Source organism: Venturia canescens, chromosome 6, assembly GCF_019457755.1.
Source record: "Venturia canescens isolate UGA chromosome 6, ASM1945775v1, whole genome shotgun sequence".
NCBI classification, from domain to species: domain Eukaryota; kingdom Metazoa; phylum Arthropoda; class Insecta; order Hymenoptera; family Ichneumonidae; genus Venturia; species Venturia canescens.
In genome coordinates, this window is record NC_057426.1 from 13,709,281 (window position 1) to 13,736,217 (window position 26,937).

The following is a 26,937-nucleotide window of genomic DNA, read 5'->3' on the forward strand; positions in this document are numbered from 1 at the left end:
TCCCGCGAAATTTCCGATGAGCACAGCGCTGGATAAAAATACAAGATACCCTGAGCAAAGTGTAGCGAAAAGCATTGCGCGAGAGAGAAAGAAAATTGAAATGCATTAGCCGTGACTTGATACTCGGACGTTGTTCTTCGACGTCTCGAAGGATCCGTCGTCTTTTACGATTCCCTGGAGAGTCTTACAAGCTCCGTGGCAAGAAGCCCCTCTCCCAGTTACGCACACTTATATAAGTACGCGGAGCCATATATTTTGAGAGGTGACGCTAAGTTGTTCCCTCGTCATTTTCTCTCTTATTTTCAGACTGAACGAATGAACCGTGGCGAATAAGAAAAAAACTAAAGGAGATATAAAAAAGGGAGAGAAAATGAGATGCCGACGAATGAGGGACACGGCCGTGCAGCGAGCGAGCGAGCGAGAGAAAATATATACGAAAAGAGAAAGAACGAGTGCACTATGTTTATATGGATTCATAGGGTCTGCGGAGCATCAAGAGATCGTAGCGGAGTTAGTACGCGCGGAGAGTGCGAGAGAGAAAAAATAAAACGAACCGAAGAGTATTCCATCCACGATGGAACGCGTGCTGGGCGCTTATGCACCGCACGTCTCTCTACTCCGCCGCACACTGACGTGCGTATAAATATGTATGGTCCCACGAGCCCCGAAGCGATTATTCGTATATAAAGGGACGGTACCGTACCCCGGCACGTACGAGTGAACGCGCGAGAGCTCGCCACTACGATATCCTATATCTTATTCCACATTATATACGTACACACTCGTATCTCTCTCTCTCCCCCTCTTTTTTACCTCCTCTGTACAGCTCCGCAAGATTCAACGATCCACGTACATACTCGAGTCCATATAAGCCTATAGAGATCAACGAAAAAGCACACATATTCAGCGATAAATTCGATTTATATGTTGAGAAAAACACACGCATGGGCACACTATGTTTTCGATGAAAATTGGGTGTTTGGAAAAGAAAATATATATTTACGAGAAACATTTGTAAAATTCTATAAATCAGTATAGCCGTTAAAATCCGAATGGAATCGCATAAAATTTTATCAGCGAACGTATATAGCTCTGCCGGATTTATATTCATTTATGTTTTTATTCACCATTCGAAGAGAGACATTTGGCTAGTATTACTGAGAATTTCAGTACGGTGATACTCTCGACCATTTTAACAGGGTATTTCGCAATTTTGTCAATTTTTTCTTGCTTCTGCCTTGGCAAGATTGAATTTCAATACGTTTTCGGAGTTGAGAAATTGATGATACGTAAATATTCGTCTTGCTCGATTAGTTTTATTACGGAGCTCCGTCCAATTAATCTTTTGACAGGGTTTCTTTGAATTCACGTACACGAAACGTTTTATTCGTTGTTATTCAATGGGCACAATGGCTCATCAAAAGGTCGTCATTCGTCAGAATTTGTGTTACAAGAATGAATGAAAAAAAATATGATGAAGGATGAAAAAGTCTTTTTAAGTTTTTTTTCTTGCTGTTTTTTTTTCTTTTTTTCTTTTTTTTTCTAGAGTCACAAAGATATTCTGAAGGGATTCGTAAGAGGCTCAGAAAAAGAACCTCGAAATCCGATCGAGCGAGAAGCAGCAGCTTCAGCATGTATTTTGTGATGTGGTTCCGAACACTCGGGCTCTTTCTTTCTCCTTTCCTTTTTTATCTCTTTCTCTATTCCTTCTTCCTCTCTCACACTTTCTTGAACGACAGAGACTCTCACGGTTCTCTCGACGGGTTCGAATCCAAGCCGAAAATAATTCGCACACCCGGTTTCTCGTCTCCAATCTTCTTTCGTGCCTGTGTGTTTTTCGCTTGGCCACCATTTCTCGCTTACCGGCTGACATTATACCTCAGTCACGAACGCAGTTAACAGCTTCGAGGCTTCTAACGATTCCTCGTACTTTCAAATTAATCCGTAATTTCCGCATTGTGCCATCAGTAATAATGTCCTCATCGTTTACATTCAATATTCATCGATATCAATCGCAACGAATGACAAAACGATATTAATATTTTATTGATTATTTGAAAAAATAGTTGATAAAAGCTCAAAGGTTGCAATTATAAAAACAATTTATAGCTACATCAGTCAAACGAAGCAGGAGCTTGTTAAGAAATATCGAGTTCGCGAGACCGGGGCAAGTTGACTAAACAATAATAACTAAACTACCGAATGTAAACATACGCCCGCGGTTGATACAATTGTTCATTGTGTAACCTCTTTCTCATTCATGTCTCTCAACGCGTCGGAGCGGAGGAGTTTCGGTACAGAAGTCTAAATATTAAGAAATTGATCAAATTTGATGATAAATGTTCGTCAACAGCAAGTGCGAAAACACAAATTTTTTCAAAATTTTCTTCTACTGTCAACTTGAGTGATTAATTACTCGATATAACTGTGTAGATGAAAAATCTTTAAAAATTTGTATTGTCAAATTTGGCACTAAAGAATATGTTGACCAAATTTTGTAAAATTCTGAACTTTTTGAAATTTTTTATGTTTTTTTTTGCTAACGCTCAATTATTTGATAACCATGTGGTAAAAACATTTGAAAAAAATTGTATTTCTATACTTGATGCCAAAGAATATTATCACCAAATTTTATAAAATTCTGATTATTTTCATTTCGTGATCGACCCTCCTTAAAAACAATGAAGAATTTTCATAAATCCAGGTACAAAACCAAATTTTCACGTCCATAGTATCCATCTCCTGGTGTCTCGATTTTTTTTTCCAATTATTACAATAATTCTCTACACATGGAAGTTCGTATATTGAACTATTATCGTGCGCAGTATTTTTTCTCAATTATCGCATAATTTGCTGGTAGAACGTTTTGTTGCTAAAAAACAGTGTGGAGTAAGTGAGCCAACATTGATACGGGGGTGTTGGTTGACACATTTGTCGACGTACATGAGCGCCCTGAATGCGACGAAAACTATCTCTTATGAAACACTCACTTATGACAACATTTTATATTAATTTGTCGAATCATCAAATAACCTGCCTCGAGCCGCTTGATACAAAACGCGTTCTTCAAAAAAGCGATTAAATAACTCATTTCGTTTTAAATGGAAAAATTAAAATTTTCATCTGAAATAGAGGAAAGTTGCTTCTATTCGAAACATCCATTTAGTTTTTGCCTCTCAAGTTCCTTAGGCACAAAAAATGATAAAACTCATCGAGAGTTTGTCCGAAAAGAAGGGAGAAGAACGTCGATGGGTATAAAATGGAAAGAGGAGGAGCAGTAGGCACGCGGTCGTTTGGAGCAAACTTATACACGTTCGTCTCCGGTTTAGAGGGGAGAATCGAGAGAAGAAGTTGAGCTCCTCTCAGTTCTCGCCTTCGGAGCACATAACCCGCGCGTAAAGTTGTGTATCTGTATTGTCCATAAAGACATTACGTATGTAAGGCAATATGGGGCAAAACGGACACAGTGTCCATTTTGCCCCATAAAGTTGAATTCGGTGGCAAAATGGACTTTCCCGAAACTGAAATTTCATAAAATGCATAAAATTTTTTTTTCCGTTCCAAATCATGCTCTGACCATGAATCATGGTAAATTGTTTAATTCCACGGTAACATCCCCAAAAAATTCAAGTTTCTGAGCAAAATAGATCCCAAACTACTTTCTCACTGTCCAATCGCTTTTTTGACTTATTTTTAAAAACCACAATAGTAATCAAAGTACGAATAAGGAAAAAAGGTTTTTTATTCATTTTTTACAAAAATCGCACTCGCAGCTGACATCTTCGTCTTCAACACTTGTATACACAAGGTGTGTGCACAAGGTGTCTTGGTGAGCTTTTTTTTCAGTCTGCTAAACTGCTACATTTCGAAAAATGTCGATCTTTCGATTTTTATGCCTTTTGGAGGCTGTTTCCGTTGTGCCCCGGAAATGTTTTTTTAAGAAATTCCGGAAACTAGGGCCATGAATCAAAGGTGGGACTCCGATATAGTGCGAATACGAAATATACCCCAGCACGATGGACCCAAAGCTGATTTTTTGCATTCCTCAAAAACATGACAGAAATGGGATATAAGATTTGACTAATTTCTTTCCATTTACATCCAAGGAACCTGAGTGGTCCCATTTCTTTTCTCATATTACCGAGTTGACATTTTATTCGGGAACAGTCGCTTACAACGGCTGTATTTCGAAAAATGTCGGTTTTTCGATTTTTATGCCTCTACGGGGCCGTGTCCGTTTTGCCCCGAAATTTTGTTTTTTTTTACGAAATTCGGGAAACAAGGACTGGGCATCAATTTTGGGGCTCAAAAATAGTCGAAAGACCATATGCTCATCAATGAAACTTGCTTAAATCCTTAAGTGTCCATTTTGCCCCATATTACCCTATACAAAAAGTGAGAAGTGAATAACAGGTAGAAGGGATTGCGGTTTAAGGTATGGCGGATTGAGAATAGAGAGAATTGAGCCCTTTTGATTTTTCGTTCTCTCATTTATGTAGCCGCGTATAGGTGTGTACGTCGAAATAATACTCATCGCATCGTTCCCTCCCCCGAGAGCCATCAGGCCACGACTACTTAAGTGGTCGACGAGTGCTTCCGGCAGACCGTACACACGTTAGGCTCTCTCGTTACCGTTTCCTCCTTTGCTCATTGCGCTCCTTCCCCTCTCCCCATTTTCTCCCCACGCTGCTCCTTCTCCCCGTCCCCTGCACTGTTCTTTGGTAGCAGCCACGTTGATGCGGTGTCGGGCACGAGCTCTCTCATTTTCTCTCTCCAGCTCGCGCTTCTTCTTCTTCTTCTTCTTCTCTTTTGCTCTCTTCTCGTCTCTCAAAGTCGTCGGGATAACTCGGTGAAGAGCGAGAGGAGAGAAAAGGGAGACGGAATATCGGCTGCCCACACACAAGCTCGTACACGCTTCTCTGTATTTCCCTCGTACGCCTCATTGGCACATTCTCAGCTACGATTAACTGCGCTATTTATTCCAATATATTCGCTACGTTTCAATCTTTACTTCTCACTCAATATTTTACGGCTTTATCGCCGTTGCCGTTGGCGTGAATTCTTCGTATTATATTGTTACACGTCGAAAGTAAAAGCATTGTGCGAAATAACTCGAGCACAACGTATGTAAACGATGATTCTCACACTCCGGATGAGATCTCTCTCGCTCTCTTTTCTCTTTCTCCATCACTGTAATTTGCTCTACACTCCGGCTCTCTTTCACCATTTTCTATACACCCGCGTGGCGTGTACAACAGCCGCAAATATAAATGGGTTCCTGTTCTTTCGAAATGTGGATGAATATTGCTATTTTTACAGCTCTCCTTTACCTTTTTATTTGCTGTACGTGTAATTCGCCTACTTTCGGTATGCACGTAAGCTGTTTTCGTGTACATGCATTTATATATTTTTATGTACCACCATACCTTCTATTATTACAAATGGAGAACTCCGCATTGAGAACTCTGCGGTTTAGCTCGTGCACATATAAACCCTCGAGTATATAATAGACCGTGCGAGATTAACCTGCGGATTTTGCTCTCCGGTTCAACAAAGCCCCCGGCCCTTTCTCGCTCAACGGCTTATATCTCTCGTATTATTTAATCCGCCTTCACCTTTTTTTCCTACCCTATACTGCAGAACAAAAGATATATTTCAATATATTCATTCGCTTATTTTATTTTATTCGGTGCACATTTTTATTCTCATTGGCTCTTTGTATACGGAATCATTTGGTTATGGTTGCTTCTCTTTCCGATTAAAATGTTGAAGTTTTCGAGAAAAATAATTCATTATTAATTTACCTATTAATTATAGTGGCGCATTTTAATTTATAACGGACTTGTAATCAACTCCGCTTATCACGCAAATGATCGTAAACGCTGGCAATTGAGCAATGAATAATTTAATTGGAAGCGTCTTCTTCCCTCTCGTTTTTCTCGCTTGCGACCTCTTTCTCTTTTCCTTCTGTCGAGTTATATTTGCAAATTACGCAATGAAATGCATATACCCGTTGCCTGACGAACGAAACGTCGAATGAAACAGTTACGTTGTGACTCGTGACATTTTCAGCGAATGTTTCGACGAGGACCAAAGGTTGACGAGCTTACGTATTAAACAGGAATATTTCTAAAGTTAGACTTTCATCCTTTTTTTTATCTTTTTTATTTTTCTCATTCAAAGACAGTAGATTCTTTCCTCCTCGTCGAAATTGAAATTGGATTATTCGTTATGGTGCCCTCTGTTTGCACGGGATTTATGCAAATCCCTTTTCATACTCTTTTCTGAGTGCAATGATCCAGAAACATTGAAGAGAGCAAGAAAGACTGAGAAAGCCATTATATACGTGGTACGAAACCGCGGAAGTTGCTCGATGCTTTCTCAGCAATCTGTATACACTCGCAGTAATCACGAGAGAAAAGCCCCCTCTCCTTACTGCCAACATTATTGTTGTGAGCACTTGAAAGCAACGGTTGCAAACGCCCAACCGCTCGTTCAAACGCCAACGAGCGGGTGGCTCGGGAAGGGGACACTGAAAATTCTATACGTCGAGTCAAGACACTCCAAATTAGAGTTTCGTCGAGCTGACGAGAGCACATGTAATTCTAACTCTTCAAGTGCATTTGCCGAGACGTAAATAATTCATTTGATTATAAACTTTTCAATTGTTGATAATCTGGAATCTTATGACCTGGAAAAATTGGTCAAAAGCTGAATTTTTAAACATTTTTATCTGCAATATCAAACTTTATATTCCAATTTCGGATAAATGTTTAGCAATAACGATGTTTCCTAATAAAAAAAAAATCATCATCGCGTTCAATATTTCTCCCCTATTTTTATAAACATTCTGGAATATGATCATCTGAAAAATTCGGTAAAAGCTGAACCTTCCGAATATTATTTCAAACGATTCGGAGCTATTTATTTTTATTCGAAACGAATGTCCAGCTACGATAATACTTTTCGATATAAAATCGTCAGCTCGATAGATTACCTCATAACAACAATGTTTTGTTTGGAAGGAACATGATTTATTCATTTTTCCTGGTGATTTGAATGATTTTACGAGAGAGACTTCTTCCAGCAATAATTGACGACGTTAGTATACGGTATTAATGATTCGTGTATAACCGTAGAATAAATGAATAATTTAGCATACCTATATGAAACGGAAGTGAATATCGATGCTGAGTATTAAGAGGTACTACATCGTTACAATGCTCGTTTCCAGTTGGGAATGAACACCGAGATGTGTGCACGATTGAGAGGATCGAGAGAGTGTGTTCTGCGCGCGCGTGTGTGTGTGTGTGTGTGTGTGTCGACGGCTGGTATACACAGATCGTTGCATCCTGATATATCATTCATGCACGTACATATATTTATATACGAAAGGAGCGATTGTCTCTATCACGAAGGGAAATCCCGGTCTCGTAGAACACGCCGCCGAGTTTATGTTGCACCTGAACTGTTCGAATGAACGAATAAATTTGTTGGTATGCATTGAAAAAGAGTTTTATCGAGTCGCAAAATTGCTTTTCAAACATTCTTTCAAGTCGTTCGATTTTCGATGAGAAGCTTTTTCTCGAGAACTCGATTTTGATTTTTGCGGATAATTTTTATTCCGACGGATGATCACGGAAGAATTTATTTATTTTCTGGCTTCATCGGATATTTCTCACTACGTTAAAACGTATCGTTGGATCAGCACTAATTTTGTTTGCCACCGTTCGGTTAATCGAGAATTCGCTTCTGTTCCCAGTGCATGGAACGCAAAGGGTACGAAAGAGGGAAAAATATGAGAATTCATTTCGAGATACCTGCTCATTTTGATCCCTTTCAACATATTTATTTTCATTTTCCAAAAGTTTAAATTGTTTGCGTATATGTGCATGAGCTCGGTTAGAAAGGAAAGGGGCTTTCGTCATGCCGCGCTTATTTCCACCAATCGTTCAATTATTCAACGACCTCCGGATGGAATCCCGCAGTCCTATAAATATATATTCGTACATTATCCACATCCAAAGCTGTACTTCGTGCACATTCGCGCGTGTCGTTTCTGTACAGGGGTGAAGATGGTCTTCCACACTCGAGGGCAGCTTTAATAGAATATTAATTCGACGCGTGTAATTTGAATTGAGCTCCCTCCTCGTTCTTTCTCCCTTCCCTCTTTCATTTCGCTCTTTTCCCAATAGTCCACGTTTATCACATATCGACTAATTTTCGTTAACGAGGCGCAAACGCTCATATACTCGCACAACTATTGCGAGGCGCTTGTTTACCGTTCCGAATAGGAGCGAGCACGTAACGTGTCCATTTACGTTATATCTTAACCATGAGAGAAATTGATTCGTCTTGTGTTCACCGAGCCCAGCACAATTCCGGTTCGATTTGCTCTGCTCTCGTACGCGGACACGCACGTGGGAAAATATAAAAGAAAAAGGAATCTCCGCACCGCTGACCCCTCTACATGTACCGATGCTTAAAACGGAGTTACAGAACATAAATAATACCGGTCGCTGCTCTAAAGTGGTCCAGATTCCAATAACAAACTTACTCCTCGTGTATACTCCACCACAGTGAATAAATTTTCTCTACAGACACACAATCACTCCTGTATATAAGAGGAATCTCAGGAAAAGCATTTCTCGGGGCAGTTATTTAACCAGAAAATTTTTACGATAATTCATAATCGCGTAAAACTTGTCCTCTCTTTTTTATTTTCTCGTCTCTATACGAAAGAACGGCAACGAATGATAATTGACTGCGAGAAACTTGGCGATTGGCACGAAAGTGTCGCTCGCCCTTCCTCGATTTTCTTCGCATACATTTTTTTCGCAACATTAAACAGCAGCAATAAAAGATGCGATTTTCGATAAAATTCTTTTGACGCTCCTCGTAAAACGCGCTATGTTTACGAGCGAATATGTTATTTTGGCAACTTTCCTACGGGTTTGCGATAATAATTTAGGATATTCGTGTTTGAATTCGGTTGCTCCGCCGAGTGCCTCGAAATAACGTCAAAAAGAGCAGAAATTCATGTTCCGACGTGCATAACGTTCGCCTCCCTGGAGGCTCAAACGTCGCGTGACGTTTCCAATGTATGTCGAGGCATCCTTTCATACACATACGCATATAACTGTGTGTATGATGTTCGTATCCTCGCTTGTGCGAGCGGGGAAATAACGCGGGAGAAACATCTGCCACACATTGACTTTTAGGCCACCGCGCATATATTCCAATATTTCGTTATTGCAACTCCGCAGGTGAACGTACGACGGATGTAAACGAATATATTATTGGATAGTAATGGAGCCGCGTGCGTAGGGCTACAGCGGAGTAAAAGAGAACTTTTGTAACGTGGAAATTTTCGCCTGCACGAGACATTTGCTTGTCAGGAAAAAAGGCGAGTGAAAAAGAGGAAAATAGAAAAAAAACGAAGAGCGAGAGAGTTTGAACGATAACACGGACTGCGGAAAGAGACAAGTTTGTTCTGCTGTATGCATGGCCCAGCTTGCGGGCATATGGCGTATATGGAAAGACTCGAGGTTTTTATTACCAGAAAACACTACGTTGGTGTGCGGGGAGATGGAACAGGCAAAAAAAGTATGCGCACACATGTGGGGGGGAGTAGAAAAAGAGAGGAGGAGCGAGTGTGCGAGAGAAAAATCATGTCACCCCTCTGAAGAGCTCTTGAAGCCCCCTCCTGGCTCTCGCCCTTTCCCACTGATCCTTTGCCGCGTTTTCATCACGTGCCAGCCCTCTAAATAAATACCATATACATTTTCGTTCCTAGCCAAGTTCTCCGTTTGCCCCTTATTTCAGACCTCGTTCTCGCTCCCACTAAAATCTCGTTTCTTCTTCGCTCCATTCTCGTATCTCTTTATAAACGTTTGGCACTAGCGAGAAGTGATTTAAATCACTTTTCAACTGCGTGGTTATGCCATCTCGTTTCAGCCACCGGAAGAGGGATCCCAGCCTCTCTTTTATTCAGCTTCTTCATTCGCTTTTGCATCTCCAGAGGGCTCTCTCAGTGCTCTGCACTCCTCTTTGCCTCTTTCGTATCTGGTTCTGTGAAATTTTCTTTCGAGTCCCTCGTGTCTTCTTCTTGGGTACAATATCGAGTGAATAAGAACGTGTGCTGCGCGCACTTACACGTTCGGCAAGGCAGAAACAAACCGAGCTATACTTGCTGAAAGGAATTCCTCTTCTCTATCTGGAATTCACCACGATACGAAACAGTTATCGCACGAAAATTCAGAATTATTTACCAAAGTTTTTTTGAAGACTTGCTTTAACCGCGCCTACCTACGACAAAAATTGAAGCTATTATTCAAACTCCCATCCAGGTATTCGCATAAAGACGTTTTTCTTTAACTGATTTTCTACCGTTGTTATAGCATTTTCGTACATTTTCCACAGGCATTTTATGCACACATTAAAATATACCATTATATTGCTATAAAACCAGGGCATCATCACTTTTGTATTACTCGCACTTTGCGAGCAGGCTCTCTTATACCCTCCAACTCAGTCTCGTCTATACGTGTAATATAAACTGCATATATATATATATATATACGCACGCAGCTAATGCGACAGCGTAAACGCCATAAATGGAGCCTTGCAATCGACGAAGCAATGTAGAAAGAGAGAGAGAGAAAGGATATCGTCGGTGTGTGCTTATTATACTCGAGAGACTCTCATTTGCGCGTATAGAGGTTGCAAATTGGCATCTGCTGTTCTCCTTGCTTGTATTACGCTGTATGAGAATAGCTTCAAACGTATATACATATAGAGATAATAATTATATACACACGTACAGATGGATCTCCGTGTATCGATGTATACGTATATTTCTTAGTTTATGGTTACGAATACGTCAAAATAGCCTTACAATGTTAATATGTACGAACTTGGAAAGGAATATAAAACTCATCGGAATAGATAAATTCAGTTATACCAAAAAATTCCGAATTCCAGGGTATCCAATCTCGTGTTCATAATGGATAAACATTCGAAAGTAATGAAATCAACGAATAACCACACCTTTTTTATATCTCGGGATTCATTTTTTAAAATAATGCTACACTCATACTTTTGACTTTGTATGAAAAGACGAAAATTAGTGTTTTTGTACTTTTTATTTCATGAGACAAGTTGTCAGTGCTGGTAAATTTTATTGAGCAAAAAAGATCACTCTCACGTCACCCTGAATTATGGAGCTTGTTCGCATTTGTCAATGCTACAGTCAAGCGAGATACAAAGAGAGAAAGAGAGAGAGAGAGAGAGAGATGGAGGAAAGAGAAAAAAGGCTGCAGTTGTAAATTGCAATCGACACTCTCGACGTCGTTCTCTATAGCTCGTGTGAACGCCGAGCCAGCAATTCTCAACGCTCATTCAACATTTTATTTTGTTTATGAGCTTCAAATGCCACATCACTCTTTGTATATATATATATATATATATATATATATATTCATACATATATAAATATAGAGATATATTCGTAAGAGCACAAGTTGACAATGAACGCCAGGCACGTTTCACACTTTATAGCCAGTACACGGCGGTGGCAAGCAGCATTATTCCGTTTCAAAGAGTAAAGCAAAAGTGCTTTATCTGTATCGAGTGTTTGCCAAGTGACAATGCTATCGGAGGAATCTTGGGCCGTATCTTTATCGTCGTGTGCTTCATAACCGTAGACCCTGACGTGGATGAAAGAAAAATAAAAAAATAATACCGAGAACACGGAGAAAGAGAGAGAGAGAGAGAGAGAGAGAGAGAGAGAGAGAGAGAGAGAGAGAGAGAGAGAGAGAGAGAGAAAGCAGTTTCTTGTACCAATATATTTTTCAACATCGATTTTTTCATCCAAATGTTTTTGTTTCGTTTCGCTCCTACCAATCGAGTTGTTGAGCTTTGTATCATCCAGGATGTGTAACATCATTCTTACGAGATCGTGTGTCAGATTTTGATGTACGAAGAGAATTTTCTAACACATTCGTACGATTCTGCAAACCTTTTGCGTTGGAAGAAAAAACGACTTTTCGCATTGAATCGCAAATGTGATTTAGTTTATTCAATTGAATCATAAAAATTCCTTGCAGATGACTCAACCAGATGCCCGAAGCGAAACGATTCGGTTCGAACAACTGGTAATATTTATTTGTTCACGTATAATTTTCACTCGCTCTCGTAAACGCTTGTTCAAATTTCTATATTTATTTCTACATCTCATTCCCTCAACATAAATCTGTTCAGCTACTGCGAAGCTTCGCGTCGCTTCGAAGCTGGTCAAAACAATAACTCCTCTTGACATTCTCAACCGCTTTTCTTTTATCTTGAAAATATTTGATCGCTCGTATCGAGTGAAATGTTTAGGCTGAGAGCAACGAAATTCGTGTCGATTGACGAAATCTGTTTCTCACTCGGCGCTGTGCAAACGAATGAATTAATTATTGGAACCAAACCAAAAGAACGAGAGTAGTTTCATTCGAGTACATTGTTCAGAGTATTCTTAACATTCCCACGAACAGTGAACACGGAAACGTATATACGAAACGAAGACTGTATATGTGCACAGAATTAAGTAATTCGAAGATTGTAGCCTACCTCGGCTGAAAAAATGACACCACGACTGTGAATAACAATCGGATGAATAGCAGTCGTTGGGTTTATCGCATGCAGCGTATCGTTTTCCGTTTGGATTTGTTGAATTGGAACTGTGCTAAGTGGATGCAGTCTAAAACGTAAAGAAAATACGTGTTGGCTTCGCAATGTAGCAGCGAAATCGTGTACTGCTCTTCGGCGTGTACCGAGTAACAGTAAAACACACGATATGGCTTCATCAGCGTGAAAGATCTCCCGAGATTTTGCACATATTCGTGTACATATAAGTGTTCATACATGCGCGTAGCTACTGCGAGAGGAGCGCGTGTTATGCGAAATTATAAAAGGCTTTAGTGACGACCTGTTTTATATAGGATATAGAAACGTAAATTTGTTCTCTCTCACTCGTGACTCGAGTTGGCAAACGCCGCGCGGGTGTATTAACAAAGAATAAGCAGCGCAGTATGCATTTTCCCTTCGCGTGAAGTGTGCTCTATGCCTCGTATCGTTCTTCAGTCCGTTATCCAATTTGCCCTGGCACAAAAACAGCGCTTGTTTTTCTTCAACTTTCCAAGTTCCTCGTGTCTCGTTACCTCTCCGGCTTTTCTTGTGCCAACGGCGAATAAAAAAAGAGGCGAGAGCATATATTGCGAAGTGGAAGGGACGTCACGCTCGAACGGACCTTCACGCATCGAAGAACGATTGGAAATGAGATGGCGCTGCCGTTTGCATCCTTATAAAATAAGAGGCATTTTTTTGGCCCCGGCTCGAAGGGGATTCGTGAAAGAAACACATCAAGCATTGTTCGGAAATCTGGTCGTTTTAGTCCTGCGCTGTATTGCCTCGTGTGCGTACCTTCTCTTTAACCAGAGTCACAGAAACGTGGGGGATCGTTAATCGATTACGAAAGTAACGAGTGTGCCGAGAGAGGTCTTATTCCTTCACGGTAGACAGACACTCGCGCGCGTATACAAATAAATACCAAGAGTAATCCTGCTGCAGACACAAAGAACGATGAACTTATAGTGTGGAGCAGCGGAGAATAAGAGCGAAGAGGAGCGAGACGGAGACGGATAAATGTTCTTCCTCGTCTCTCGTCTCCTTTACTCAGTACGATTACTACGGGAACAACGTCGTCGGCTAGGACGTCGACGCTTTGGAAGCTCGCCAAAATGCCGCCGGTAAAATTAATCGCTCTCTGACACGAATTCCTCTCCAAGTGGGAATACCAATTTGTAAGCTAGGTCGATAGTACCCTCGGAGGCACAGGTGCATCACGAGGAAGAAAAAGATAAACTATCCCGAGTTGTTAAGGCGCGACTGGAGCAAGCGAAGTGCGGAGAGAAAAAGCGATATATGAATGTGAATATATCATTGGGACAAGAGGGAGTTACTGGCGAAACGTCAACATGAGACATACCTCTTTTCCCGACCTCTCCATTTCTGATGTCGTTTGGGCGACACGCGTGGAAAAACGTTATGTCGACGATTAAACGAAAGCCAATTACGAGTCTAATGAAGCGGCTAAAATCCCGATTATTGTCCTCGCCTTTTCATGTACACTATATTTGTATATCGCAATTCTTCGAACATATCGCGTGACTCCGTACTTTTTTTTTTTTTTTTTTTTTCTCGGTATAACCGGAAATGAAGATTTCCGCCTTCGCTTCTTCTTTCTCGAACTGGCTTTTTGATGTCTGTCCAAATTGAATGAGCTCGGCTTGGATACGCTACGGATAAACTTTTGGCACACGTATAGATAATCCATTATTGCGTTAACCCAGTTTAATCTACATCCGATTGAAACTTGTCGATTTATATAACGCGCCATATGTATCCGTGTCAATGTATTTCTCCTCGTTCGATCCACGCAAACCTGATTGTGAGCTAATTTTATCGCTGTAGAATAACAAAGTACGAGGCTTAATCGAACAATGAAAGATCTAATTGAATGTTTCTTCTTGTTGATTTGAATTTTCAGATCGTTCGATCGTCGAAAAGTGTCGATGAGGAGAGTCGAGGAAATGCGTTGGTTTTACTCTACGTTGGATTTCCAGGACGCCTGAGGGATTGAATTAACCGTTATTGGGAAACAAGGCGAAACACACACGAATACGCACACGCTACAAGTTGGATTTTGGTTTTGAAAGTTGGTGATTATGGTTGTAGTTGTTCTAGTTATGGAGAGTGCTTGAATGGCGATGCCATTAAGTGTGCAGTGGCTGTGATTGAGCACAGTGATGATAGGATACAAGTGACGTGTGGATTAAGTGGTGGGAAGCTCAAAGTTGAGTATACACGTAGGATCGAAACGGCGAGTGAGAGGTGAAAGTTACGGGCAAGAGTTCGCGAACAAGAAGAGGAAGAGGAAGCGAGGGAAGAGAGTTTGTGTGTGTGTGCGTGCGTGTGTGTGTGTGCGTGCGTGTGTGTGAGAGAGAGAGAGAGGGCAAGAGATAGGAAGAAAGGAAAAGAGTAGCAAAGGCAGAAAAAAGGTTGACGAAAAGGCAGAGAAAGAAGAATAAAAAGACACGAATACGGGGAGTAATAAAGAAGGGTCGTCGGATAATTGAAATAGTCGAAGAGTGATGTGTTCGATGGACGTGACGCGTCTTGAGGGCGGTGGTCGTCGTCGGAGCAAAGCAATAATCGTCGAAAGTGTTACAACGGCGATTCGGGACTCGATATCGGGGAGAAAAGGCATCGAGTCGGTGGCCAGGCTGGCGGGTGCCGGGGAAACGGTTTCAAGGGCATGGCGACCACGCCAATAGGCGGTCGCCTCCCTAACATTAACCGCAAAGGAAACTCGCCGTGCGCGGCTCCATTGGCAACATTAACATCGGAAAGGTGTGAATCGAAGGAAAGTGAATTTTCAAGCTCATCGATAACATCCATTGGCAACAATAATCAACAAAAATTGAAAGTTAAAAACTCGGATGAAACAAAAGATCAGCAGCAGCGGAACAATAACGATCAACGACAAGTTGATAAATCGTCAACGGCATTACGTGAGCCGAAAGCAGGCACGGTGGCTGCTAACGCCGTGGAAACGGACACGGCCGCGACGAATGCGACCAACAACTTCGAATACGACGACAACGAGTGGGACATTGGCATTGGCGATCTTATAATCGATCTTGATGCTGATATCGAGAAGACGAGGGACGAGAAATTGAGCTCGGGAAACGGGATGGCTTCAACGCCTGCCTCGGCAGCAGCCACATCTAATACGGCCGGACAACAGAACTCGTCGTCGTCTTCCTCATCGTCATCATCATCGACATCGAACTCTCCATCCTCCTCGTCCCTATCCGGGGGATCCGCGTCGTCGAATCAAGCAACCGCGAACGGTCCGATTAGCGGTAACGGTAACAGCAACGTTCTCAACAACGGCCAGTCATCATCGTCGTCGTCGTCGTCGTTGTCTTCCACCTCCTCAAATTCTTGTTCACAAAACGTAGGTACGAATAACATTGGTGGTGCAAACAGTTCGGGAGTTACGGGTGTCGCTGCGAACGGTGTTAACGGCGTTGCCCCCGTTGGCAACAACGCGAACAATCAAAACGGTAACGTTCTCACCGTAAACGTAGCCAATTCCAATAATAACAATCCTAACGCTAACAACCCTGGCACATTGACCGGTAACAACGGTACGAACATTGGTAACGGCCAGTCATCGAGTTTGCCAGTTGGCGTCGGTGGTGTTGGTGTTTCCGGTAGTAACAGCGCGAGCGCGAGCGCTAACGGTAGTAACGGATCGGCCAGCGGCGGCATTTTAACCGGAACCGGCAAACAACAATCCAGTTCGGTTAACGCGTCCCATACCAACGCCGGTAATCCCGGCAAGATGGCAGTTGAACACTCGGCTACGGTGGACAAAGGCCTTAAAATGAAGATCAAACGCACGAAACCGGGCACGAAAACGAGCGAGGCGAAACACGAAATTGTCAAGTCTAACGAGCTCAACGGTAACGGTTCCAATCAGGACGGCAGCAATGCTAATTCGTCCTCATCCACTGCCTCCAATTCATCGCTATCGACCTCATCCAACTCGTCCAATTTGTCCTCGTCATCCTCGTCCTCCTCCTCCTCCTCCTCCTCATCATCCTCCTCCGGCTCGGCCAACGCGGCGGCCTCGTCGGCCAATCCCTCGAGCAATTTGTCCACTCAGAACGCCAACTCCGAGGTCCCAACGAGCGGTAACAGCACTGCGAGCAATTCGAACAACAAATCGAAACCTCATTCACCGGCTTCCGCCGGCTCCGGTACCCCGGCTTCCTCCAACGCCAGCTCCAAGCGCGGCTCCAGCGGACACAGACGCGACAAAGCCCGCGACAAACACGAGAAGCAACAACCCCAAAGCAGCAATCACAGCGGGCAAACGAGTAAACCCGAAATGAACGGGACTGCCAGACCGGTTACCCAAAGTCAAAACTCCACCGGTGCTGCCACACAGTCCCAAGGGCCAACCCCCGCCGCTACTGCCCCCCAACAGCCTCAAGGTCAACCCCCGAGCTCCAGAACCGGTTTTAACGTCTCGCAAACCGGTGGGGCTGGACCACCCGCGACCAGCGCCGCTGCTCCTTGCCCACCTCCCAGTCCGGCTTCCGCTACCGCTGCCGGTTCCGCCGCTAAACCGGAACAGACCAAGGTCGCCGCTGTACCTGGACCAAGCTTGAACACTACCAGCGACGAGGCCATGGATACCGCAGCGTGCAGCCCTCCACCCGCCAAGAAACTCAAAACTTCCAATTCCTCCGAAACTAAGGTGAGTCACCGTTTCCCCAGCACACACCGCGTACCTTGCGACCCAACCCGCCGCCTCGTTTGCTCCATTTCTTCATCGAATTTACCTCAATATCATTTTCAAACGCGACGATATTATTATTTTATTTCTCATCTCCTTCAATCGCATTCCAACTATGTTTGTAACAACGAGAAGCTCTCGAAAAATTTCATCGCACTTGAGAAAAAGGCCGCGCGCCGACGATGGGACAAAGGGCCGAAAAAAGCCCGGCCACTGTTGCATTTTCCCTTCAAATTGTCGTTTTACTTTGTTGTAGAAAAAAAGCCTCTATCGCGCGCCTTTTTCCTCCCTTCGCTTATATATTCTACTTTGCTCGGCTTGTGGCGCTCGAGCGTAAATAAAGCTGATTGCCTGAAATCAGATTGTCGGAAGTAGAAACCCAAGAGCGCGCTACGCTTTCAGAGTTCAAAAGGATCTCCGCTAGAGGGCTTAGGAGATCTTCCGCTCACACTCTTCACCCCTTTATCTTATTCTCTGCTCTTGTACATGTATATATAGGTAACTGGTTTGAATTTCTGATTCCGTCGTATGTACGTAATCTCTTTCGCATCGTTTCTCATTCGCATTTACATAATTTACGCCATTTCGCATCACGCTCTGTAAACTCGGATGAAAATGCAATAATCTTAACTTTTTCCACGTTTCAGTATGAGCTACGATCGTTAAAAAATTCATTTCATCATTTCGAGTGTTTTATTGTAACTCAGAAAAAGTCCGGGATTAATGGGATTTTCATGAACAAACTTTATGGACGTTACGAAACTGGGATTTTGTCGAGACAAAAGCACAAATATATTTCCGTTTATAAATGTTGAACGTCGCGCGTTGCACGCTCCACATGAAAAGACATCATTTTTTTTTTTTTTTTTTTTTTTTTTTTTTTTTTTTAATGCTTCTGGCGACTTTTCGTTCGCGTACTCGTTCGGAAAGATTTGTCGCGCAATCTCCGAGGATTGGTAACGAAACACTTTTCTCAGCGACCCTCGACGAGGCTTGTTCGAGGATTCGCCTTGGCACAGATGTATAACGAGAGAAACGAGAATACAAGCACACTCGTGCTCGAGACCAATCACTATCACGATCAGCCGAGACGCATTTGTATGCGAATCGTACTAAAGACGACAAGGCCGAATGTCGCGGAAAACGATTTCTGTTTTTATCCTTATCTTCCGAATAAACAGCACAAAAAGTTGAGTAGTTTGGAAAACCCGTTGATATTCTCGTCGAGCAACGAATTCACTCTTTGCGAATATCTGAAAATAAAATGAGCTCGCTTTTTCACATTTTCATATCGCTCCCTCAATTTCGTGTTCAGTAAATTTCCGATGACTCTTATCGCTGACATATTGGAAAGGATTGAGAGGAAATTGGACGGGTATAGTGCTCGAAATAAAACTTGAAAAGTTGTCGGCGGTGTTTGTCTTCTTCCAAGATCGATATTCATTTTTAGTTTTATGAAAGTAGCTCGCCGTCGTTTCTTCTGCCAAGAAATCCTCGTGAGAATTACTGCGAGATAGGAAGTGAGAAAACGAGACGGAGACGAAATAAAAAGAGGGGCAAAGAGTATGAAAAAAGGAGCATAAAGGTTTGTCCCCTCGCTTGGCAAACACAGCTTCGAATGGGGTGGGCTATACACTTTGGATGAACTAGGGGTTGGTAGAAGAGGGTCGTTCGAATGACAAGGCGACAGCACTCATCGACGATTCAGCGACCGAGCGAGAGGAGACTCGGAGACAGAAAAAGCGAGGGCCAGGAAGAGGGAGGGAGAGAAAAAAGGATGGATAGAGGGAGAGATAATCCGAGACGGATAAAAGAGATCAGCCGCGAACAACGTTCGCCAGATTGCCGGTTGGTGGTCTTTGGCCTTAATGCATATAAATAGCGAGCTACATGGTCAGCAGTAAAGTTCTGTTACATTGAAACACGCGCGCCAGTTGATTATACGATTGAACATATACTTTTTATCGCTATAACTATTAATTACATGGGGATAACGCAGGGGCTTCGATAATAACGAAACATCGGAATATGTAAAAACACTGCGTATAAAGTTTGAAAAGTTTTACAACTGCGAGGAATCTGTAAACGGTCATGAAAGGCGTGTAAAAATAATAGTAACTTCGATAATGAACCGTTTGAATGTTCGATGAAAATTCAATAGATCGCCCGCAGCAGCAACAAATCGTATCGTCGTTCTGGTTCGAAACAAAGTTCAGTTGCTTTTTACGATTGTTCAAACCGCGTGCCAAATTTCGCTCGTGCGTTTGCTCTCTCGAGTTAAATATACAATCTATTTTGGCAAATGCACTACAAATTTTTACTTTTCCTCAGCTATATTCTTGTCGGCGTGGAAAATTTTACGTGGAAACAAATCGAAAAGAAAAGATGGATTTGAGGTGGTAAACGCATCAGCTTTCACCGTTCGAAGCACTCTTTTTCGTTGTTTTCCTTTTTCGTATGTATGAGGAAGCCGCGATTATATTATGTTTCGCGTAATTTTTTCTTCGTTTTTACATTCCCGAGTATATGCTCATTTTAAGTATCGTTTTTATTGCAACAGCGGCCATTTATGATAGGAACATTGTCGAGTCACGCAACACGAGAAGCCGCACATTTGTAGCTTCGTTTTAAAATTCGCTTCCAAACCACACGGTATTTGTCATAAAAAGTTCGCAACGACGACACGTAAAATGGTCTCTGTCGTATTAAAATAAAAAATAATCACTATAAAAGGTATGAAAAAAACGTTGGAGGAAAAAACATTCCTCGTCATAAGCCGCGTCCTCGAGTCCCTGTTTTCCACTCTTGTCTTTATACTCCGTGCGCCAACATTTTTTCTTCTTCCACATCAATTTTTCGCACCCTAACCCCGCGACCGAGGGAGAAATCGAGCCCGGCGAGGGTTCCTAGCCTTCGCTTCCCCAGGGCTTGATTCCTATCCTCGTACCCCAGGAAATGAGACGCGCGGAGAAAATGCTTCGTGAATATATACACCCTCGTACGACGCAGCCACAGTCGCCTGCTCGTATCTACATTAAAGACAAAAGAAATTTAATAAGTCAACGGGGGGCCTCGATCGGCATAAAAGAAACGAGAAAACTTTCCCCAAAGAAATATAGTTGAAACGAATATTTAATTAGTTGCTCAATGTATTTGCTGCGTTGGTACGAAAAATCTATTCCGATTAAATGGTAATATAAGATACTGAGGGAAAATGACGCTGAAGTTTGCAACGTTGGAGTCCAACGAAACGATAAAAAAAACTCTCCAATAATTCTAATTATTCTCCAATTTCCTTCCCTGTCGAATTTGCAATTTGTAGTTTTTCAAATTGGTGAATTACAAATGTTTTTTTTTCCTTCATTTCGTTGAACTCCAACGTTGCAAACTTCAGCGTCGTGAGGGAAAGCGGTGATGAGAGAAGTAAAAAAGCATTGGTCTCGAAAAAATATTGTTTATCGACTTGTCGATGCAATGTAGAAAGCCTCAAACTCCCAACGTCGATCATATCTCAAATCTACCACATTTCATTTCCTTTTTATTTCGTTGATATATTTAATCCTCCAAGTGTCGAACACCGTTCTCAAAGATCGCGAAGATTGTGTGAAAATAAATATTTCAAATGTTATAAGATCGATAAAAAGTGTCTGCGGAGAACTTGATGAAAAAAATAATCGGGAGAATCGCATGGAAATGAAGTTTCTAATTGAAATAAGATTGATAGACTTAGCTTGAGCTTGAGATTATTAGTGGCCTGTTAACTCGAGGCATTGTCCCTACAAATACACGGCAGTGACACTCCTCGAAATGATATACATCAGTGGAGCTATACGTATTTGTTATGTAGATAACCAGTCGCGGGGCTGGTATAAAACGACGGTAACGCGGGGAGTAATGTATCGTTGGTACGAGAATGAAGGCCCTGAAGCACGTAACAATGTTGGTGAAATTGAGCCAGAGTTAGCGTCCTTTTGTTACTCAGAGAAATATGTAGATGAACGTGGAAATGGTATTATCGCGCGGGCGGGGTGTGTACCACAGGCATTTCACGAGCAGTCCCTCTGTTCACATTCCCCCAATTCTCTCCCACTCCCTGTCTCTTCAACTTGCACGTTGGTAAAGTTACGGAAGTGAAATTGGGGTTTTCGTGCGAGGAGGGAGAAATATGGAGGAGGAGGAGGCGGAAAACTGGCTTTGGGAGGTAAAATCGTTTCGGCTTTCCCTCTTTTGCCTCTGCGGTTCTATTCGTCGTTGCACGGGTGCACGTATCTGTCTGTGTGTGTGTGTATTTTCCGGTGCTGGTTTTGCCGGTGAACCGGTACTACTCGCTCCCGAAGTCCCGGTTGAAAGAGGAAGATGAGGATAAAAGGATGGAAAATGAGGGTGGAAACGCCGGGTCTCACGAGCGCCAGCGCCGACCCACTGAAATCAATACTCTGTGGTCTCCGCCCCCGCGAATACATGCTCGAATACATGAACAAACACGTAGAGGGCGCCTCCGGACTTGCCAAGAACCAACGACGAGAGAATGCATGAGGGGGGAGTCGGAGGTATGACAAGGGTGGTTTCGCTCTTCCCCTTCCTTGGGTACGTATTATCTGCAGTAAAAGGCACTTTCCTTCCTCCCTTCGTCATCTCAAATCCCTCGAGTTACGCCCTTTCCTGCGTTTGCTCTCGATTTGTATACATTCGTGTACGTCTCCGCGTATGTGCAAAGCTGTGTTTGTGCTTTACGTGACGCTTCACCTCTTCTTTCAACTCTCAACCCTCGATCCCCTGCTGCTTCCTCGTCTCTCTTCCTCTCGTTCAGCCCCCTCGGTCTTCTCAGCAGCTTCCCTCGATTGCCATGACACTTTTTCGCCTCCAACTAAGTTCCTTCTTACTTATTATTCGCTGCTCTTTCTCTTTTTATTTCTTTTACCTCTTTCGTTCTTCTTCTTTTCAGTATTTCGATAAAATTGCTTGCTCTTTGTTTTTCTCCGGCGTTTGTCCTTGCCTGCTCGTTGTCAATATTCTTTCCATTCCAACTTGCTTCATTTTCTCCATCCTTTTTTCCAGCCACACAACCCTTGTCTTTTATACCTCTTTTTCTTATCCTCTTTTCTCGTTGTCGCGTCGTGAAATTGCGACACTCGCGTAAAAAACCCTCTCTAAATGAAATACTTTCCGTTCCGTAGCAAAAACCGACGCGGAAACAAGAACATTTTTGCTTTAATCTCGTTTCTTTTTTCCTTTCTCTTCCCTACTATCCCCGTAGAATTTATTCTCACACACTTTCTCTTCTCCAATCTCCTTTCTCATGTCGCTGTCGCAGTCGTCATCCTCGTCTCTGCTATTTATTTTCATTCGCTGCGAATTGTTCGAACCCCTCGGGACTCGTCCATATTATGATTTTTCGGTTTACTTCCATATTTCGATGGTTTACATCACGACTTTTCAAATGTCTGCTTCATTTCAATTTCAAATGGAATATATTAAATCGCCACAGTTTTATAACGCGGGAGGAAATTACACGCGCTTCATAGTCGTTTAATTTGATTCGCTATGACGCGTGGAACGAAAAAGAAGGAACGCCGTTTCCGTAATTTAATTAAAATTCCGGTAACTCGATTCGTTTTTTGTTCCGACTTTGCAACGCGCGCGCGCGTCAAATAACATATTATTTAAAGTATAAAAGGACGTTTCGAGAGGTCGTATATTTACGTTCAACCTGCTTCGCGCTAATAAGAACCGGAAGTAATTCTCTTTTATGTCAAACTTCTCGCAGTTGTCGACGAGACCTTTGCCGGGGCAGGAAGTTGGTTCGGGCGAGGGGTTGTTTTTTTCCCTCTTTTTTGTGAGGGGTTGGTCTGAGATGGCGAATAAAAAAAATAGCCAGGAAATGGGCAGAGTTGAATAACAGCTTCGCGTTTGTGCCGTCATCGACCCTCTCATCCGTTTACTGCGTTTCACACCCCTTTCGCTAGCTCGCGGAGACAAGGCTCCCGAGCAAACGACGACACTTTCCGGTGATTGCGGTAATTGAGCGTCTCTTCTAATTAAAGCGACATGACCATCTCCGATTAACTCTTATTCCCGTTGTGTGCTCCGAAACTCTGTAATTTTTTAATACATCTCGAAACTTGACTGAAAGCTCTTTTATATGTTGAGGATTTGAGCGGTTAGGGAGGAGCTGGAAAATCGGGAAATGCGTCGGAGAAAGGGAAATGTTTGCCTCGGAATTAGCCGAAAGTCAATGCCGCTCGGTCTCTCATATCGAATGAAAGATACTCAATGAGGGAATGAGAGCAATTTTTAATTGTCTGAGAACCACGAAAAATGTCTGGGGCGAACAAAAATTCCTCCTTTCTCCGAGGACTTTACGTTATTTCTCTGTTCTTTGTGACCAATCGGTGGAATAAAAGATTCCGAGGTCTGAATTGAAGAATTCTACAAAAAGCCTGCTGCAAAGGAGCATCGACACGGGCCCATTTTCATTTAAATGCTCGGTGTAGCCTCTTCCGCTCAGTCTCGTTTGTGCGCTTATTCATATCTTGCTTCTTTTCTCCTCGGCTATTCAATGCACGTTACCGGAAGGTTCTCCTCTTGGGGATATTTTTTTCTACATTTCGTCCTCTGCTTCACAGTCCCGTTCGCGTTTTTTCTGTCGCTTCACAGCACTTTTCCCTCCCGTTCATATTATTATCGACTTTTATTCTCGTTGCGGATTTGTCGCAGATGTTGCTGGGAATTGAGTACAAAAAAATAAAAATCTGCGGGTTGAGAGACTCGGTGACGCGTGCCCGCGCGAGCTTTTGGCAATCGATCGAGACTTTTGAGGGTTTCCAGCCCCTTTTTCGTTGTAGCCAAGAGATCTTTTTTTCCCCCTTCTCTTCCTCTTTTAACCACGTTGAAATCGAGAGCCTCGCGTGAGTTTATCTCTCGCCGGTCAAGCCCCGCGCACGAATATCTGTATCTCGCATTTATGAAGTGCCTTAAGGCGCGTACAGGAAGTCACCCGGCGATGTTGGCCCTCGAGGACGATTTATCGAGAGCCACCGCCTACTATTCGCGAGCTAGCTCGTACTTATGGCACGAAACTCGGCTTCGGTCAGTGTTCAAACCATTCGCCACACACTCCTTTATTTACAGGGTGTCCGCGACGCCTCCATTATATTCAAATACACGCGATAAATTCAAGAAAAAGTTCACCGCTCTATCAGTGGGAGCGATAAATATTGATAATCTTAACAGAGCCATTAAACACATTTCCTCCTTTCGATCGTAAAATGCGAAAGAAAAAAACCATCTCGCGACTATCGTTGTACCCGATACGCATTGTCGCCAACGCGCGGTTGTCGCTCGCAAAAAAAGTGGCAAAAAACCGGTAGCTCGCGATCTTTCGTCCACGGTGTACAAAGAAAATCTAATTAGCGAGGAACTTCTCGTGACTAAGATGATTATCGTTGTAACGACGATCGACACGCGCTGACAACATTGCTCTCGCTAATAATTGAACTATTTTACCGGGCGTTTTGTATAGTTTCCACTCTCCCATTAGGCGCGATGGAATTTTATTTTCCCGTTGTTTTTATTTATTTAAAAGCACTATGACCAACGCAACAACTCCATCTTGCGTGTTTTAAGCTTGATTCCCCTTGGTGGCTTTCGATCTCCCTGAGAGCAGGCTCCATCCGTCGATTTCTCGCATGAGCAATCGTATTGTCTCGCAGTGTCGACAGCTCAACACCGCGTTCACGTATCTTTGTACATAATCGTATATATAACCTTTATCCACCGTTTATGCATGTATTCTTTCATCCTTGCACGTATACTGAGAATACAGAGAACTCGCACGGTGCGTTGAATATACGCCGGAGAACAGCTCTAGACCGCCTTTTATCCGAGCCGACAAGTGCCTTTGGCGCAGGTAATTAGCGTGGCGGTTAGAGCGATTAACGAGCGAACGTGCTCATTCACCCTGATGGTGAACGAGCGCGAGGGAACCAACAGCAGCGCAAACGTGTATGTATATAGAAAGAAACATATAAATGGATACATCTACGTGCTCATATATTTATACATAGAAATGAGAATATATACAGCTCTGTGTGCTTCTATGTACGAGAAGAAGAAGATACGAAGCAGTAGTTTGCCTTCTGTTCCTTGCGACCATGCTTCTCGCTTCGGCAACTTGAACCCCGAAGAACCCTCTCTTCCTCGTTGACATTAGTTTTTTTTTTCCTTTTATTCACTTTTTCTTTAAAACATTATTTGCTTCTTCCAACGACAAAGTCGCAGGCACATTTATCGATGACGCTGAAGTTTCCAACGTTGGAGTCCAACGAAATGGTCTTAAAAAACTCTCAAATAATTCCAGTAAATCTCCAATTTTCTTCCCTGCTGAATTTCCAATTCGTCATATTTCAAGCCGCATCGATAATTCGTGAAATAAAAAAATAATGAATGATTAATCTTTTTTTCGTTCATTTCGTTGAACTCCAACGTTGCAAACTTCAGCGTCGTATTTATCGCTTGGATCAACGTACGAGGATCCGAGCGTATGAATGATTTACAGCTCATTTTTCTAAACGATATTTTCACATAGATTTTAAGAATCTTTTTGCTTTTTTTTCTGAGATTTGCTGTCAACGCCGATCCAAAAGGGTGCCATTTTCAACACACCGTTGTACAAAAAAATACCACGAGAAAAGTTGAAGAAATGTTTTCCCAGTACTTCTGAGTTTGTAAAAAATGTGTACAAGGTTTTATTTTAATCCGCATTCATTCAATTTTCATTTATAAAATAAAGAAAAAACACCCTTGAATTCCAACGATTAACCACTGATCATAGCCCTCGAGGAAACCGAGTAATGTTTGGGGGAAATTTATAGAATGTTCGAAATTCCGATCGGGCAAACTTGGAACGCTGCTGCTGCTGCTCAAAATACCACTCGTTTTTTTTTCGAATTTTATTGTTATTCTGAAAAGTAGAAACAGTATATTGCATTTGACTCACCGCGTCGGGCATCAGCTCGGTCCAATTAGTTGAGAAAATTCGTGAAATTCCCGGAGTATCGTTATGCTTTCAATAACATTGCAATTTTTTTTTGTTCCTTCTTCTCTCGTTTCATTCGACCGTCATACACGCGTGTACAATAAATTCAAATGAAAAATACGTGGGCGTGATTAGAGGAAAAGTGAAACGCGCGTTGCGAGTAACGTGCACTATCACGAATTCCCCCGGGGGGTTGAAAATAATTCATTGGAAACGTAACGAGAGAGGAAATAACGAGCGATCCCTCGTATTTTCATCCCTTCTCGATTGCTATCGCGAGGGGGAAATTGATAATATCAATAATTCCTTGGTTGGCGAGATTTTCTCCCCATTTTCTTGTGCACAAAAAAAATGTACATATTTCCATTTGTGCGTGAGTTTGCACAATTCACCAGAGCGGAGAACGGCGGAAAAAACCATTTTTTGTGTTGAACAAGGGGTTGAAGCGAAGAAGGGGTTGCGGAAAGTCTATTTTACCTCCCTAGGG

At 42.5% G+C, this 26,937-nt stretch overlaps 1 protein-coding gene across 8 annotated transcripts in view; it reads left to right on the forward strand.

Moving 5' to 3' along the window:
- Positions 1 to 26,937, forward strand: part of sbb (scribbler) — a 133,675-nt gene that overhangs the window by 66,992 nt on the left and 39,746 nt on the right. For all 8 annotated transcript variants that reach the window (XM_043422264.1, XM_043422270.1, XM_043422263.1 and 5 more), the window contains one exon: positions 14,591 to 17,374. In XM_043422264.1, coding sequence (XP_043278199.1) covers positions 15,359 to 17,374 — 2,016 coding nt within the window. In that variant the 5' untranslated portion in view covers positions 14,591 to 15,358. The remainder of the gene's footprint in view (positions 1 to 14,590; positions 17,375 to 26,937) is intronic.